Here is an 18,944-nt window from a genome sequence, read left to right on the forward strand (position 1 = left end):
TATTATTTCATGCAGAGAAGATCTTAATTTTCTAAACAAGGTTTGCTTTCTTGTTGCTGCCCTCTCAGTTGTAGATGTAGCAAAACCCCCTAGGAATAAAACCTTAAGTATTCTCTTATCTCCCAATCTTCTTCCCCTACAAAAAGTCCAGAACCCTTTCCTTAAATAAAAGCAAATTTGTTAATTTAAAAAATATAATTAATTCCTCTCTTGGCGAAACAAACTCTCTGAGGAGCACTGGCTCCCAATCATCCAGACAGAAGCTCCAAAACTAATTTGAAATTATATTACACAAAAATTTATTTGCTCTGATCTCTCTCTCTCACCTGTGTCACTCAGAGTCTGGAGTTATGTGTCATTTGTACACAAGGAACATCCAAATGTTCATTAATCTTCCAAATCCAATAAATGTGACCCATGTTCTCCCTTTCCACAAATATATTCTGTTTCTGAGCCCTGTTCCTTTCAAAATCCTGCCTTCAAACTGGTTCCCTTTAATTTAATCCATACCTGGAAAGAAAGATTGATTTTTTCATCCACTCCCATGTCAGATTTTAGGATGACATTTTGAAAGGAGACTTAAATATAAGATTTGAAATGTAAGACTTCAGTATAAGTCTTGAAATTCCAATTCCAAACTTCTGATTATTGGATAATTCCCAAAGAACTCTGCAAGTCATCTCCCTCTGAGGATTCCTCTAATGATTTTCAATGTCTTGCTCACTGTGGTTCCATCAAAATTGTCCAGATTATTTACCAACCTCTTTTGTTTCAACTGCTGTGTGTGGGCCCTTGAATTATTCCTGGAGATCGTTTGCAAGCAACAGGTTGGAAAGCGGTGCTTAAGACCATAGGGAAATTAACTCTTATCTTAGATGAAGGAAGGTGCAATTAAATTAGATTAAATTCTGAGATGCTGAATGCATTACACTGATGTAGTGGGAGTTTGATTAATTAACAGTTGTTCAGCATTTCTCAGCATTTTGGCCCAGTAATTTTGATATCAGATTGGAACGTAATTCATCTTTAATTACAGCTCATGTCCTCCAGTATAGCTCTGTGCCACAATGTACACAAGTCTGTACACACCTTTAGCACCAAAAAGACCTTTTCATCTACAAAACTCCTCCTGTTCATGAGGAAACATCCAGCCCAATTTTGACATAAAATATTGAAATTAAATCTGAATGTCCCAGCGTGTACTTCACACACAATTAAGCTAGCAAATGCAAATTACTCTCCTGCATTAGCAAAGTAGGTCCCCATATCAAGCAGGCAGAGGATGAAAAGACAGAAAATGAAAGATTACTTCAAAGATCATTCCTGCTTGAACTTAGTGACTAAACAAATTTCTTGTATATATGCTGTGCAAAAGAAGGTTCCTTACCAGGATTTTAATTAGTCTCTTAGGTCCAGTGTAGGAACAGATGAAAGGACAGGCTTGCAAACACAGTCTGCAGAACAGAAAAGAGAGAAGTTAGCTAATGGTTATTTTTCCTATCCTTCAGGACAAGCAACACTGCCTTAATAGCAGAAAGTAGGACAAGAGCACAGCTCAGTGAAAATTAAATAGTCATTTCAACTATGCTGCTAATAAATTGGAGAAAAGCAGGGATGTTCTCTGAATTTACTACAGCTGAACTTTGAAGTGTATCACAGATCTGCAGCAAAATTGGATTTCAGATGATTTAATGGCCATGAGTTTTACATTTCTCAGAATCCGAGTCAAATTGGGTATTTAAAGTCTTGTAACTGGTGTTTGGCACATCCTTTACATCCTTCCCGTCAGGTTATATCTTGCTGTACCTGAAATGAGACTTCTGCCTTGGTGGAGATGTAATAAAAGAAAGTTTCTCTTTCACATCCCTAGAGAAAATCTTGTTTTACAGAGGGATGTATCTGCTTCTTAGACTGCCTGCTGCTTCTGGAATTAGTAGCACATCATAGAACATCTGTCCACAAACACAGGCAGGGTGTTTTTCTGATTATTTCTTCCTTCTTAGATTAAATACTTTATCTAAATATTACCACAGCATCACTTTGCAGGGTTTTTCTTTGGAAGTTGGATTCGGTAATTCTATGAGATACTATATGATCCTGTGGTATCAGTGTACCTGAGGTTCAGAATTTCTGCCTTCAGGTTTATAACATTCACCATTTAAAAATAATTATCATATTATTCATTTGCAATGAGCCCTTGAGTCTGTGTTCCTCTGTCCTTCTTTGGGCTTTGTAAACTCTTTGTAACTAAGTCACAAAACACTTGCTTTCACCATGACTTCCACTATTTATTTCACTATTTTATTGTCATGATTCTTTTTTCATGCAAAGTTCAATTTGCATTTTCTCTACAGTGTAAGGAGGCCTTAAATAAAAGCAAACTCCTCTTTGTTTAATGGAATGCCTGTGGTGGTGGTGAACACTTGACCTCCCTGGGCCACATAACAGCATTTATCTTTTTGAAATATTAACAATTTCTAACACTGTGACTGTGGGAGTTTTCTGAGGGCACAGTCCCTTTGCTGTTGTGCTCCAAATTACACCCAAGATTTTGAACTGATCTATCTGCACTATTTTTAATTCAAATCATGGATAGAGCTGACTCTATCTGGAAACTCTGCGTTGAAAATAAATAAGGAACCTGTTTTCCTAAAACCTTCAGCCATGACTTTTAGCTCTCCTAAGTCCATCCTAGGTCTCCCTGGGGGTTGATAAGCCAAATGAGGTCACTGCTGAGAGGAGATTCATACAACCTAACTCAAGTGTCTTGGTGCTCACAGCCCTGGAGACGTAAGAGGGGCATTTCCAGAGAGTGTCTGAGGGATAAATCCTGCTTTGGAACTGCCCACATTTTCACATCAGCAGTACAATGAGCTTGGGCTAAACTTGGCTCAAACTGAAGTGCCTTAGGCAGTGCCAGAGATGAGCTGGAGTGTCTGCTCCTCAACCTCTCAAAAACTGCATCTGAAAAGTTTATTTTTCTTCCTTCACAACAGCCAAGCATTTATCTGTACTCATTTTAAAACTGAATCCTCATGTTTTCCAGTCTCTGAAGGCAGTACTTAGGAACACCTTATTAAAAATACTACTCTCACAAACTGCACTACATCCTTCATATCATTTCATGGTTGACAGGCTCTGGGCTTAGTAGTACACTTCCCCACATGCACAAAAAGAAGCATGGCTCATTTTGCTGGAGGCACACTGACTCTTAAGCACCCTGGTGAATTGGGCCTGTGTTAGTCATACCAACTTCTGCCTCAAAAGGCTTTTGTTGTTTTCTGCTTGTACCTTTTTTGATATGAGACCACTATTTAGCTATAGTTAAGTGCAAATCTGGCTTTAAAGTACTAGTAGTCATCCTGATCTGTTCCAGAATTACTCAGTTCTTGATTTCATTAGATTCCCTCTTTATTGGGCAACATGAGCTTTAGGTAAGCAGCCCTTCAGAGGAGCCTCTCCAGGACAGAATGGAGACTGGGACTGATAAAATCTCCACTTTTTTCACCTTCACCACTCGTGTGCAAGACAATCTGTTCTTCATTATGCAAACCCCAGCTAAAATATTTAGCTGGGGTTTGCATAATTTTCTCACTTTCATTCTCTTACCACTCTCTCATTTTCTAAGCAAAATGGTGGTAATTTTTGTTAAAAAGGATCAAGTTTGCTTTCACAGAAGATAACCCAGATGCTATTGGTTATAGTTGAAATGACTACCTGAAGATGGATTTATTGAGAGGCACATTTTGTATACCATTTATGGAAAAGTAGGATAGCATGTCAAAATACCCAAAGATAATCATTAAAGGTTAATAAAACGTATCTTTCTATTAGCTTCTTTTCAAAATCAATGAGTGCAATGTATTATAATAACAACTGTGGTGATTTAGGCTTCTTAATACTGTCTCTTGGGAACATTCCAAAACTTTAATCTCATTATTCTTGTGAGACTTGGGAGATAAGCAAGAGAAGAATACTTGTCAGATTCCCAGCTGACTTAATGAATATAAAAAAAGATACGTAGCCCATCTTCAGATTCAGGTTGTACTAAATACAGGATTTCTCTATAAACACTCTTTGTTTGTGAAACTGTCTCCACAAAATCAAAGGCTATCTTTAAGCCCTCAGAGAGACCCTGTTCACCAGGTTTTTCCATTGTTAAGTTCAGTACTTTTAATACATATATTTTTCTTGGCAACAAAAGTGTGAAACAGTTTTATTATTAACTCGGTGTTAGAGAAGGTTTTAAAACAATGGTAGTACAGTGAAGAGCCTATTTATTCAGCCAGTCTATTCAGGACATTTTAGATAATAGTGGCCTAATAGTAGAGGCTGGTATACATCCATTTTTATACCACCCAGCAGTGTCCTCAGTGGCTTTGCTATCTGTGAAACAACTTCATTTGTGCAACTCCATTCCTCATAATTTAGCTACGTTCTTTAGAACCTGTTTTATGATTATCTCTACATCACCTTTGGCAGCAGGAGGAGTTGCTCTATCTGGCAGCCTCTAACAAAGCTGGTTTTACCTCCCCACAGGTCAAAGAGATCGTGGCTCAGCACACCAAGGAGTGGTCCGAGATGATCAACACGCACAGTGCCGAGGAGCAAGAAATCCGCGACTTGCACTTAAATCAACAGTGTGAACTACTGAAGAAACTACTCATTAATGCTCATGAACAACAAACCCAGCAGTTGAAGTTTTCCCATGACAGGTGAGCAGGGCAATGCTGCCTGATAATGAGGGCTTGGTTTAGGTCTGCTCTGTATAATGCTTTAGGTTTTTTTGCATTGACAACTCCTGTACTGCTGCCAAAGGCACTGGGCTGAATGCACGGTAGAAGTGAAAGATGCAACCATACAAGGTTTAGGTAGTGTCCTGGTTTGAAAGACAGATGTCTGTCTGCCAAGGAAGGCAGGAACCTCTCTTGTAATGGAAAATGTGACCCTCTTCCCTCAGAGCTGTGATAATTCCAAAATTACGGAGCTGTCAGGCAAAGAGATGGGAAAAGGAATAACAGCACTCCACTAGTATAGATTCATTGCTCCACTAGTATAAATGTGTATGTACAACAAGGCAGACAGACGCCCCACCCCCTGTCAGCAGCAGCAGCAGGAGCAGAGCGCTGCCCAGCCCAGCGCCGCTCTCTCCCAGCCTGGGCACTGCAGTCCCGCTCATGGTCACTGGGGGGCGCTGCTGGCTCCGGGCCGGGCCGGGTGGGGGCGATGACGGCCCCGTGCCTGCAGGGGGTGCTGTGCCCGAGCTCAGCCGTGCCCCCTCAGGCGGCCATGGCGGGTGGGGAGGGAAGGGGAGGGGAGGGGAGGGGAGCAGCCAGGCTGGCACAGCCTAGAGGGGCCAAGGAAATGGAGCAGAAACTCCTCAGCCTCAACAGGAGCCGTGGGGTGTCCTGGCAGGCAGGGGTGTGGGGTTACAGTGACGGAGAAAGGGTGGGGATGGGCAGCAGCCCCGCTCTGAACAGGGCCTGGAGAGACGCCCCAGGAGAGACGAGGGACTCAGGGCCCTGATGTCCCCTGAGGCTCCCCAGCAGATGGGGAGGGTCCTCTCCACTGAGGCTGGGTGTTAATAAAGTCCCAGTGCAGCAGCTGCTCTTAGAAGCAGAGCCTCACTCGCGGTAGGAGAACACAGTAGGAGACAGAAGCCCTTGGTGGTGGCAGGTTCTGCCCCACAGCAGCCGCAGCCTTGTCTCCCCTTCGATCCTGCCAGTGAGAGCAGCCCAGCCCAGCCCCTCACCCCCAGCCAAAACCTCCCCTTAGCTCTGCCCCTCCAAAAGAAAGCCCCTTAGCTAGCAAAGTCCACCTCCACCCTTCCCACACCTTGGCCATTTCTTCTGTTTCTCTTAAGTACCCGGTCCTGATCGTCTCTTAGCAACAAATGGGACAAAATTCCCTGAGAGAAAGAAAAAAAAAAAAAAAAAAAAAAAAAAAGGAAAAATCATAACCTCCAACAGGTAGATATAGGAATGGGCTTCTTAGCTTATTTAGATCATCTGAACCTCCTTAAAGGCAGCAGAGGTGATGAAACATTGGTAGTTTGCATTGACTTTACACAGAAATTTCAATTCAGAGGCTAGAAACTGAGAAGTATCAAATATGGAAATACCCTTTGGAGTTGCTGCCAGCTGTGGATTCATGTTTATAGCACTGGTGGCTCTAAGAAGGATCCATGTGAAGTGAGGTAAAAAGGGGTTGCAGGATAAGCTACATTAGACTGATGTGTTATCTTCATACAATATCCTGCTACAATCACACAGAAGATGCTACATGACACTAATGCTTTTGTAGTGAACCATCCTGCTTATTTGAAATCAAATAAAATTAAATGCACATTATAGTCACAGTGCTAAAAATGGTGGTAAGTAGAGGAATAATTTTTTATCCTATGTTCTATTATCCAAGGCAGCCTGAAAGCATATGGATATCAAATATGAGTATACACATAATATATATATTCATATGTAGATTCATACATAATTGTCTTCAGCACCTTTCACATAAAAAGCATGGGGGAAAAGAAAGAGAAAAAAAACACATTTGAAGAAGGAATTGAAATGATTTTTTAAAATTCCTGAGTGAGAAAGCAGCTTATCTTTGCATCAGAGAGAACACATGCTGGGAGCTGCAAGCTTTCCATCCAACAGAGAATTGTCCCAGCAAAGGGCGTGTAGTGAGCTCATCTTTATGTTAATCTCTGTGTTAACCCATCTATTCAAGCTGTCCTGCAAAACATATCCAGTCAAACATGAAGTCCAAAAATTGTTAAATTACTGTACAAATTCATCATTCAAAAATCATTAGCCAGAGAAAGGTGCAGTCCTTCATTCTGTACCTCTAAATCATACTTGGCTGCATCAGCCCAGGAAATTGCATCACTTTCTCTTTTTTTGAGTCTTTTTTTCCATCCTACTTGAAATTCATCAGAATGCTTGGAAGATAATTTACTAATTTATGGCCTGTAAAAGGAAATTTTTTGTTTTCCATACACATTTCCACATTCTCTTAACTTGGCTAGAAACTGTCATTTCAGGCCACTAGTATATATACAGTAAGGCAAAACTTAATTTTTTAAAAGCTTTTTTCTCATAATTTTAGTCTTTGGGTTTAGAATTTCTATATCTGTACATTGTTTAAACATCTCTCTATCATTTCTTCTATATAATTCTTATATTCTTAGCCATGGATTTTGCTTTCTTATTAGAAATCACTTGTGTTCAGTCCCTGTATTGCTCTGTGTTTAAAGGTATTAAGAACCAAATCTGAAAATTTTCATCCTGATAAATACCAAGGACTCTCTTTGCTCAGCTTTCCCAGGAGTAACAACCTTCAACATTCTTTCTGCTATATTCATTGCAATTTAGTATGTTTCTGCTTATTTGGGAATTATGTGCAGACAGGAGAGTTTCCTGTTTAAAACAAATTTAAGACTGTGTCTGAATCCATGAATATTTCAGAAGAATTTGGACTGTGAAATATTGAAATGTGAATAATAATGCCCCAAAGAGACGTCACACTTCGTAATTTGTAAACTTTTTAATGTAATATATTGTATGTAGGGAGACATGCATTTATCTCTAGAGGCCAGGAGACAATTCAGGTACATCTGTAGGAAAAAGGGGATCTGTGGGAGTGAGGCAGGCTCTCAGCAGGCTGTGCTCACCACTTCCCTCTCTCTGAGCTGGGTAATGAGTTGGATGTGACAACAGAGGGCACAGAGCAGGGAGCACAGATCAATAGTCTAAAATGATGCAGTTGCCTGCTGTAGGAAAGGTGCTTTCCCTCCATGTGCAGCACAAAAAGCAATTTCGGTCTGTGCTTTGGGCTCATTTAAAAAGAAAGTAGACGGCAGCAGATACTACTAAAAAACTGAAGCTTATTGAGCTCCAGGGGTGCTGAGCCCCCTGCCTCCCCAGACTGAGTTACCTTGGCTGATCCTGCAGCAGTTCAGAAATTGGGGACTTGAGGCTGTTATTCACAAGCATTATGTACTCCAGATAAAATAACCTGAGAGAGGGAGAAAAAAAAATGTATAGTGGGTTTTTTAATAGAAGAAGAGATTTGTATTTATTCAAACAATACAGGTATCAGAAAATGACATGTTAATGCACTTTGATGTCATCTAAATATATATATAAATTCCAAGGGTAGACTTACATGCTTAAAGTTAAGTATCCCTTCAAAAGACATGTTTGTATAAATTTCAGAGGTGCAGTCACTATGACTCAGTAGGGAATCAGCAGCTAAATCTTGCAGTGCCACAGTTTTCAGAATACTTTTTTCTTTTATTTTTTTCTTTATCATCCTAGCTTATCCACTTCTCTCAGTTCCATGAATCACCACTGCTTGTGGGAGGGAGAGTGTTTTTGCTGGAGACAACATGATGTGTTGGCCTTTCCAGCCACCTCCATGGCCAGTGCCTCATTTCTAAATCATCAGTGATGCACAGTTATCCTCTAATCCTCTTAACTTCTTCCACTCTAAAGTTGTATCTGATGCAAACAGGCTAAGTCAGTTTGAACACCTACACAAACTTTTTTCATATCCTTCAGCACAGTAATCAAAATAAATTATTTCAGCGCTCCTCGTAAGACTGTGCTGGAAAATCATTTCAATTTCAGTATAGAGAATAAAAGCTTTCATTTGGAGAAAGGATTGTTGGAGTGAAATGTGTTCTCAACACATCGTATTTTTAGAACCCAGACTAATTTTTTGCTGTGATACCACTGCTTTTAAATCTATATCCAGGAAATTTTTAACCTTATGAACTCTAGCAAGGGAAAAAAAAATAATAAAAAAAGCACCACAGTTCTTTAATAAAATTTTTCCAAAAGCTCTCTTATTTCACAGGAAAGGCTAAAAGGTTCACTGAGCCAGAAGGAGAAAACAAACACAAGCCTGGCCATGGTCTAAACCACTCTTTTCAGGCCCACAGGCCCAAAATAGAAGTTTTAAAAGGAAGTCTGTCAGCTCACACTACAACTAGCAAATATTATTACTGTTAATATTGCTGTTACCTTCTGAGTGCAGGATCTGTAAATTTTTTGGCAGTTAGAAAAGACAAACTGCATTTTCTAAATGGCTGATAGTAGCTCGTACTAGGACAACTTGTACAATAGGGAGAAAAGGGAGTATTTGATACCCTTTCACAATATTCAAAGTGTAAAAATGCTTTAAACTGGTCTTTCAGATTATATTTTCTGGAATAAATGGAGATTTCTGGATGCCTGCTCAAACTGTGTAAATTCTACCCACAGGAAGGGAATTTTTATGTTGTTTGTTCTTTCTTCTTTCTTAATATACTTCAAGGACAAAGTAACCACAGTGTAGAGGAGCCCAACCTCCACAACAGCTGCAGCTTAGGCATTAATGACTGTGTTTGGTTTTGCCCAGGGAAAGCAAGGAGATGCGTGCCAACCAGGCTAAAATATCCATGGAGAACAGCAAAGCCATTAGCCAAGACAAATCTATCAAAAACAAAGCTGAGAGAGAGAGGTGAGTAGCCCTTCCTGACAAGGGAAGAATGCTGTCAAAGGCTGACAGGGGAAGTCATGGATTAATTCCATTAAAACCATGCATCCATGTATGGAAACAAGGTCTAAATTGTGCTGGATATACTTTTGGATTACTGTTTTGGAAAACAATGGTGATTTTCTCATATTTATCCTTTTAATAACTCTGATGGCCTGATCATCTTTAACTGACTAGAGTAGGTCCAATCACACTATTAAATTTTAGTTATTATACTTCAAGAGCATAATAATTTTTGCTTTTTCAGTGAAATGAGGGCCTGACTGAGAAGGGAGTAAAAGCAGAATCTACACGAGGAAGTCTTACAAGCCTTCGGGATTTCCCCTTCATTTTGGCCTTGCCATCTGGCTCATTCTTTCCTTTTTTACATTCCCTCGTTGGCGCTGGGCTATTTTAGTCCCAAGCCTGAACCTGTTCCTGCTGAACCAAGTCCTTTGAGAACTACACACTCGCAGCTCATCAGCAGGATGAGTTGTCAGAGCCCTTAGTAACCATTTGCTTTGTTGTGTCAGACCTCACTAATGACTCCAAGATAAACCTGTTCCCAGATCTGAAAGCGGGTCTCCTTTGTGGGCTGATTCAACTGTTGGAACTAATTTTGCTCTCTGTCATGGCAGAAATCTTAGGAAGAGATAACTTATTTTATGTAACTATTAATTGTATATTTATTTTATTATATTTAATTCTATAAATATAAATATTTATTATATTTATTTATTTTTGCATAAATAACAGCTTTAAGAAGCTTGCAGTATTGATAAGTGTAACTTGGCTTATGATCATCAGATGATTTTTTTCGTTTACCACTCTTAAGACACACAGCATTTTTTTTAATATACCAAAACTGACTGCAGAGTGCAGCAAGGGATGCACAAAGTAATTAAACTTTTTTTTTTTTTTTTTTGAAGTTTTAACCACTCTCGAGTAAGGAAAAAGCAAACTTCATTTGCAACAGTCAAGTCTTCAATCATACTGCCAATATACTTGGAAATCTCTAAATGTAAAGTTCTGTAGCCAGAGGAGTGTACAATTTGCCATTAGTCCCACCTGCACAGATTATCAGAAAACAAAATACACCTTAAAACTTTGTGATTCTCTCTATTGTAGCTTTTGGGTTTCTTTTTTTCCTTTGAGTCTTCATGGGGAACATTTGCATTTTTTTCAGGCGAGTCAGAGAACTGAACAGCAGCAACACGAAAAAGTTCCTGGAAGAGAGAAAAAGGGTAACTATAACCTCAACAAGTCACTGGGCAATCTTTCTGGGTACTCTTTTTCATCCCTCTGTGTTGAGAATCCAGCTCTAGTAGATTTTTGTCTTTGCTTTATTGCACATACTTGTAGAATAAAAGATCTGACATCTATACAAGATGAAGCTATTTTGAATTAACAGAATTACTGTTCATTCCTGTGTGTTTGCTAAGTCCATGTATTATGTGCAATATGTATCTGTTAATTATATCTATTAATTAATAACATAATAATATTAAGCTTTTTATTAAGATTGGATGATGTACTAGGCCTCCTGTGATGTTTTATGCCACCTAAATAGGGCAAGATAACATATATGTGTGTATCTTTTAAGCAGGTTTTTACTTCATTTGTTAATAATGTGTCATATTCCCCCCCTCCCCCCATTATTTTCTCTCAATCACAGCTGGCAATGAAGCAGTCAAAGGAAATGGATCAGTTAAAAAAGGTTCAACTTGAGCACTTAGAAGTCTTGGAGAAGCAGAATGAGCAGGTATCTTGTTTTAAAGGCTTAGGAGAAAAGCAAGCTAGAGAGAACAGTAAGCGGAGTCAGGCTGAGTAGATTCCTTCTGAATGTAAGTCCTTACCAAAACGGGGACTTTTTCGTGGTCACTGCCTACTTTGGGAGTCAAAATGAAGAGGTGAGGTGACTTAAATGTTGATACAGCACCAGATTTGTTTCTGCTGAGCCTGTGGGAGCTGAACTGCTCAGGCAGAGTGCCCTTTCAGCCACACTGATACTCTTTAGCCAGATATGACAGTCATTAAGGACCCAGCAGATCCATTTTAATTACTCCCCAAAAGCAACTCAAGCAAATCGGTTTCCTTCATTTTGGAACTTACATTTCTAGTACTGATTAAAAAATTAGAGGTGAGACGTGCCCAGAGCATCTCTGAACTCCGAGAGACAGTGAGTTTGGACTGAATTCTAGAGATGTACAGTAGCATGGGGAGTTTTATCTGTACTAGTACACCCTTTCCTAATTAAAATGACTTATTATTTTCTGCTAGTTTATAAACCCTTTTTTTTTTTTTTTAATTGAAAAACTACTTGGCAAGGAAAGGAAAATTCTAATCTTATTTCTGGTGGAAGCAACACTATGTTCTGAGCAGCTCCCTTGCTGAAAGGTTGAGCCAGAAGAGCTGGAATAATTGCATGGACTTGCAGTACTGCACTTAAAAATGTAAACTGCAAGGGGAATATACTCAGCAGTTCAGTGAGGTGAGAGAGAAGGGGAGGGTTTAATACCCACTACTTTCTGTTTAATACCCATTACTCTTAACGGTTATGTACTCACTTTGTTTGGTAAATGTTCAGAACTCGAACTCTCTGGAAGACACCATAATACAAATTAAAGACATCTTGCAGAGAGATGGGGAAGGGAATAGTACAGGCAAATCAAGTATTTCCACTGTCAGGAGAGAGTCCTATAGCCCCAAAGCTGCAGCCTGGGCAGCTTCCAGGGGGTGACAGATCTGAGATCTCAGCTGGCTGCTACCACCGAGCCCCAGCCACCACAGCTCTCCTGATCACTCCACCTCCTCCTGGATAACAACCATGAGTCCAACTCTGAGCCCTCACAGTGTTGTTGTGAATGCCATCTCCAACATCCAGCATGAATGGATCTGTCAGTCAGTCTGCTCCTCAGCAGTATCTAAAGGCAGGGAGGCAGGATCTGAGGGAGGCAGGAGCTGGGGGAGGAAATTGGGCCGTGGAAATCTGTAGCGTCACTGTGATAGCCAACAAAAAAGCTATGGGCTTGATCCAGAGCTATGGTGTTATTAGTTCTTTCTTTCCATTAGTTCTTTCTTTCCATTGGCTTCAGAGAGTTTTGGATCCATTTTGTAAAATGCATAAGGAGAGGAGAGAATGATTCTGGTTGTGCTTTTGACCATAATGTGATAACCACGTTCTCTGTAAGGAAGCTGGGATAATTGTGAGTCACTGAAGGGTCACCTCTGAGCAATTAGATAGATCCTCACCTGGGCTTACAGCTCTGCAGCTGAGGGACGGCAACAACCAACCTGAGCTTGCTCATTTGCCATTTAAGTCAGATAAATCATCAGTTATTGAATGGAATAAGCTCCTCCATGTGCTGGTTTTCACTTCTGTGTGGGCATGTGGTGGCCTCTGCTACAGGGATGGTCCTTAACAGCTTTTTTAACTCACTCTAATTGGATCCATCAGAGCAGATATTTCCATACATGCTGTTTGGACCATTTCCTTGTAGCCCCAAAAGTGCACCAGTGCAACCCCCAGCCGGCTCTGGTATCACTGTTATATCATAGTTAGCTGGATCCAGTTAGCTGGATATTTGTTTAATGAGGATTTTGAAATGCTTTTTTTTTCCTGATCAAACAAAACAAGAAAATTTTCATACAAATATACAATGGAGAAAAGTAGAATTATGGGTGAAAACAGCCTTCAGTACAAACTGTTATAAATTTAAATTTGTTTTGTTTTATGTATGTTTTTCTTGCATTAATTTTTCAATCTCACTTCAGTTTTCATTCATTTAATTTGTTTCTTGTTGTATTACTCGATTTTGACATTTTTATTTTTGTACAAACAGCTTTTGAAATCCTGTCATGCAGTGTCTCAAACACAAGGTAGGATGGACGTATAATAAGCAAACTATTATTTCAGTGTGCTTTCCCTCTAAATTAAATCATTATCATTGGAGCCCTCCTTGTAAATGCAACCATTGGGAAGTGCCATTGACATAGTGAACACAGTGCTAATCTTGTTTGCACACAGATATTTGAGCCTGACACAATATTAACAGCATTTTGTGCTTTAGCATCTGAAATTCAGATGAATATGAACGGTGGTGCACAGAGGCAATATTTAGAGATTAACTTGTACATTAGCTGCTGTTACTGGAAGATCTGCTTAGAGTTCTAAATTGTGTCTGTAAGAGCGTTTGTTGATCTAAGAAAAGTATTTTAGTGTTAACACACATATGATTAACTGCTAATGCTGATAGTCAGACAAAGGGTATCCACATATATTAGTATGGTAATAAAATAAGTAATTCCACACTAAGAATAGCCAAATATAGAATAGATGGCTGGAAATAGCTTCCTAGTGTCTGTGGAAGAGCACTTTAAAATTCACTTCAAATTCCAATGTGTTACAAGCTCTGGCAATTACACTTAATGATGTGGCTGTGCTGCTGAGGCTTCCTAAATAATCCTTACTCCAAGAAATCCCTATTAACCCCTGTCTTTCCAAGGGAAAGTGCTGCACTGAGCTGGAACATCCCCTTGTACAGTACTGCCTGATCTGAATTACCCCCTTGAACTGATAACATCTTGCACTACTGACAGCACCCACTGTAACAACATTTATTTATGGACACATAATAATGAAAAAAAACTCTCATTAGGCTGGGGGGGGGGGGGGGGAATCTTTTTTTACTGCATGTGTTTCCTAGCTTGTGTGAGATCTCAGTAGAGAGGACCCTGAAAGCAGAGTCCCTTGGCTGCCCCTGACTCCTTGGCTCCACTGTAGGTTCCAGAGGCTTGTCCTGTTGTGCTGGTGTGTTCACATCAGAATACACTCCCTGACTCAGCCTCAGAATGGCAAAAGCTGCTTCTCTGCTAGATGCTAAATGTGGTCTTTGAAGCCAGGTTCTCTAAAAGAATTCTGTGCACAATACACTGGGACATGGAATATTTATAGGACACTATGCCTGTAGTCAAGTCACAAGCCTGAAACGTGAAATGTGTGAGTCACTAAGGAAAAAACACAGGGTTTTGTTTTATTTGGATGTTTCATTTCATACACAGGCAAAATCAAGCCATTTCAGAAGAAGTTGTCCATATTGGTTTATTTGTTACGTTTCCATATTTTCATGTTAAAATTATTTCTTCATTAATTTCAAGCTTTTAAGTCATTTAAATGGAGAATGTTAATTAATTTTTAATCATATTTATGATGGTTGCTTTGGTGTTATCATAATTACTTTTTTTCCCCAAGAAGATTGTGAGGATGCTTAAGCAAGTGCAGGGCTAAATTTTTTTAAGAAGGCAGGTATGTCACCTCTGCATAAATCCACATTTACCTTAAAAAGGATAGAGGTGCACCCTCATTACTTTAGACCTACATCTGCCCATTTTCACGTATGCAAATTTGTGTTTGAACATCCAGAATAGGTGACTCCTTAAGCAGCAGATGGTATAGCAAAGTTCCCTGTCTAAGCAACTTTTACAACTTCTAGGGGAACATAGTTTATATAAATCAAGTCCCCTAACCATTATTCCCTCCATGATGGATATACAGCAATTACACCAAAGAAAATAGCAGCTTGTATTGTCTCTTCCTAAAACTTGTCCTAATGCTCCTGAGTTTGATTGGATAGACAGGTTAGATTGCCCTCTGGGTCAATTCGTTCAGGGTCCTTGGGGTATGGATTTAAATAACTTCCCAGACTGAGAACCCCCAGGGAAAATGGAGATGCTGACTCTCCATTCCTTTAAACTCCAGAGTTTCAAACCAAAACACATTAACAGGAGGAGAGAGTCTGGCTGTGTGTGCCTCTAAGAGAGAGAGGAAGGGAATTTAAATAGTGCCCTCTGAGAGGGGATTCCCAGGCCAGGCACCATTTGACACACAGAGGTTTAACTGCTTGCAGAGCAGGCAGAATTTATAGTGACGTCTGGCATGTATTCCTTGCTGGATTTTGCATAATGCATTTGGATACAGTTTAAGGTGGATTCAGGATGTGTAATCCCATGGAGCACATAGCAGTATTCTAATCCTGAAGTGAAAAACACCCTTTCTGTAATCATAAGGATCTCCAGGTCAGATAAAAATTATTTTTTATAAAGATACTATTTTAAAAAAATACTACTTAAAAAATCTTGCCTACTGCAAGGGAGACGTTATACTGATGGATTTTTGTCATTCCTTGTCTTTATGAAAGAAATAAGTCCAGATCATAGATGAATTTCCAGCATTAACACATTGCAGTACTCTCATGACAGCAGGAAGAATACATTCCCAGACATTTCCTATCTGGAGAAACAGTAAATTAGCATCTGCCTAACTTCTTCCCCAGAACTGGGGCTTCTGCATTTTATCACACACTTCTTTAGAAAGTCAACCCATGACCCCCAGAATGGAATAAAAAAATATTTCCTAAGGATTTGTAGATATGAGGATTATATATGATTTTGTAAACAGAGTGCCATGGGGTGGGGGGACGAAGGGTGTAAACATAATGTTGTTACCTATTTCTTCAGTGTGTTTTGCCTGTGTTTCACTCAGACACTTATGTGAAACGTGCTTCATTGAGAGCAAAAGGTCTAATGCAACGCTTCATGCAGTTATTTTGGATTGCAGGCAAAGGAGATGCAGCAGATGGTGAAGCTGGAAGCAGAGATGGATCGCAGGCCAGCAACAGTGGTTTAAAGCCTCAACAAGCAAATTGAAGTTGGAAAGTACAGCATCCTTAAAATGAGAGCAAAATTCAAAATAACATTGCTGAGGTTGAAGAGTGGGCTATTGTTTTGGTTTGGTTTTTGGCAGGGGTTTGTTTTGGGATTTTTGTTCTTAATATATCAAGTGTAGCTTACGGACCACCAAGTCTTAAGGTTTGCATTGTTTCTTTTTTAACACTGGGCACTGAATTTCCTTTGTTGGATTTCTGTAAGAATTTCCTTTGTTCAGAAATACCCCGACCCAAAGATTAAGAGAGTTTTTAAAACCCTGTCCTATTTTCCTTTCTGTATCTCACCAGTCACCTTGCCTGCATCAGAATCACACGACCAGAGCCATGAAACACGGGAGATACCTTTAACATCATCTCAGATGGCAACAAAGCTGTAGTTCGGGTTGTGTAATTTCCCATTTGTGTTCTCATGTGTGATGTGCTGTGCAGAAACCCCACGCTGCCAGACCCCGCCATGCCACGCCTTGTCAGATGCTCGGCACATGATGTCCCTGAGCCTACTGAACTGGACCTTATGCCAAGTAATAATTAGGATAGTAAGAAGTTGAGTTGGGGTGATTTTAAATTATATTTCAAGTGGGGTTTTTTCAGGCAGCAGACAGCAGGCAGTTGAAAGGTAACTGCGTGTATTCAAAAGTACAACAAAGTCATCGGCCAAATTCATCGGCTGCAGCAGTAACTTGACAGGGTATTTCTGCAGCCTAATGATGTCATTCACAAGTGCCATATCAACTCTATCATGTCTGAGAGGAGCCAATATCCTGTAGAAGTTACTGCAGATAACCTGAGGGAAATACAGTGTACTCGTGCCAAAACTGTTCAGTGCTCTAAGGAATTACGTATTAGGCACTTTAAGAAAAGTTTACATCCTACATTGCTTGTATAGAAATTGCATTTTGATCCTGTTGCTGCAGATCCCAGATTCTACAGTTCATTGTAACTTAAAAGATTGTTTAAATGGCTTTTGGCAAAAAGTTTGTAACTGTGAAAATGTAAAAAGTATTTATACACTTGGGAAACACAACATTGTAGAAAACCACATACATGTTGCTACGTGAAAAAATTAGTAAGCAGAAATGCTAAGAGTATGTTTGCATGTGATACAAATGCTACTAAGGCTGTAATGCCTACTGTATGACCACAGTCAAGCTACTAGCTGGTAAATACTGAGTAAATGTATGGCACAGAATATTATTTGATTAATTACAAAGACTTTTAGCATTACAAGGTCTCTATATATATGTGTGTATATTAATTACGTGGGCATTCTTGATACTTGTAGTAAAAGAGAAGTACATAACTAATTTAATTTTACACAGAAGTATTTATGCAGATTTTCAGAATTTCATATCAGGAATAACCTTTTTATCCATTAGATATAAAAACAATTTGCTAATGTGTTAATTTGCATGTTTCCAGAGCTTGCTGTAGTTATATTGCAAAACAATGCATGTAAGCATTCAGCTTAGAATTTGTCCATGCTGCCAATTCAAAGATGACTGCATGGAAAACTGGTAGTTTAGAACAAATCAGATTTCTGATTTCAATGTACTAAGCACCAATTACTTTGTTGTATATGCTTGTACAAACAAATTCTACATATTCCTATAAACAAAATAAATGAAGAAAGATAATTATGTTATTGTCAGTCCTGAGATGAAACTTTCAACTTCTCTAATAAAAACCTTAAAAATTCAAATCCTTTAGTTTTGACTGCAGTGAATTGCAGGGTGGTGTTGTTATTAATTGCAGATTTTAAGCAAGTTGTATTTCCTGTAAAAATGTGCATAGTGTAAATATATTTCTATCACAGCTTATTTAGTCAAAGGAGTCTTTTTTGGTTTTTTTTTAATTTTATGTAAGTGATAGAAGCATTGTGCAGCATTAGAGAACTGCCCCAGTGGAGTGTAGCAGCACAACCTGGAAAAGCAGCAACCTGAGTGCAGTGTAGCAGCAACTGAGACAAAGGTCAGTGAATCCTTAGGTGTTTAAAGCAGGGTTTAAGCAGACTTGTGATGTGTATTCAAAATTCCCATTCTGATGCCACAGCTGATGAAGATAGCTCCTGGTCCTTTATGATCCATAATGTTTTAAAAGACAAGTTGTGAACTGAGAGCAGCTCTCTAAGCCTGGCTCAAGTGCTGGATGGAGCTGGGAACAGAAGTGTTTTCAGAGCGTGCTGGACAGAATGTTTATTAAGATTTTTCTTTTAATTAAAAATGTCTTCTAAAACACAGCTGGTGGAGACAGTGCCATGAGCTGGAATTTTACACTGTTTCCTACTGCAGTAGTTTTTAGCCTGCAAGGAGAAGCAAATGACAGACCAGGTATGGAGAGAACTGGATGGTGAAGCATCTTAGGCTCAGTGAAAGTCTGGCTGGAAAGCCCTGCCCTACCTGTTAAAGAAACCACTGTAAATGGAGGGCTTGGGTTCAGCTTATGGCCTTCCCTTCTTTGAGGAAGATCAAACCTACCTATTTAATTCCTTGGTGAGCATCCCATCCCTCAGGGAAAAGCACAGGTTTTGGAAGGACAGAAAATACTGTCCAGAACCTCTGTCTGAGTCTGTGCTCCCTGCTTAGCCAGGGGCAAGACATCCATCAATTCAGACAGAAAAATGGGCTTCTGTGAAACTGCCAGGAAGAAACCTCAGCTGCCAGGCTCAGCTCCCCACACTGATATGTATTTCATCCACTG

The 18,944-nt window shown here is 39.6% G+C and overlaps 1 protein-coding gene across 10 annotated transcripts in view; it reads left to right on the plus strand.

The window, feature by feature from the left end:
- PLCB4 (phospholipase C beta 4) overlaps nt 1-18,209 on the plus strand; it is a 187,259-nt gene extending 169,050 nt beyond the window's left edge. For all 10 annotated transcript variants that reach the window (XM_083857441.1, XM_083857442.1, XM_083857439.1 and 7 more), the window contains 6 exons: nt 4,540-4,715; nt 9,406-9,507; nt 10,709-10,766; nt 11,198-11,284; nt 13,365-13,401; nt 16,139-18,209. In XM_083857441.1, the coding sequence (XP_083713567.1) occupies nt 4,540-4,715; nt 9,406-9,507; nt 10,709-10,766; nt 11,198-11,284; nt 13,365-13,401; nt 16,139-16,227 (549 nt within the window). In that variant the 3' untranslated portion in view covers nt 16,228-18,209. The remainder of the gene's footprint in view (nt 1-4,539; nt 4,716-9,405; nt 9,508-10,708; nt 10,767-11,197; nt 11,285-13,364; nt 13,402-16,138) is intronic.
- The last annotated feature ends 735 nt before the right edge of the window (nt 18,210-18,944 follow it).

Source organism: Zosterops lateralis (genome assembly GCF_965231275.1).
Source record: "Zosterops lateralis genome assembly, chromosome: 3".
In the NCBI taxonomy this organism is placed as follows: Eukaryota; Metazoa; Chordata; class Aves; order Passeriformes; family Zosteropidae; genus Zosterops; species Zosterops lateralis.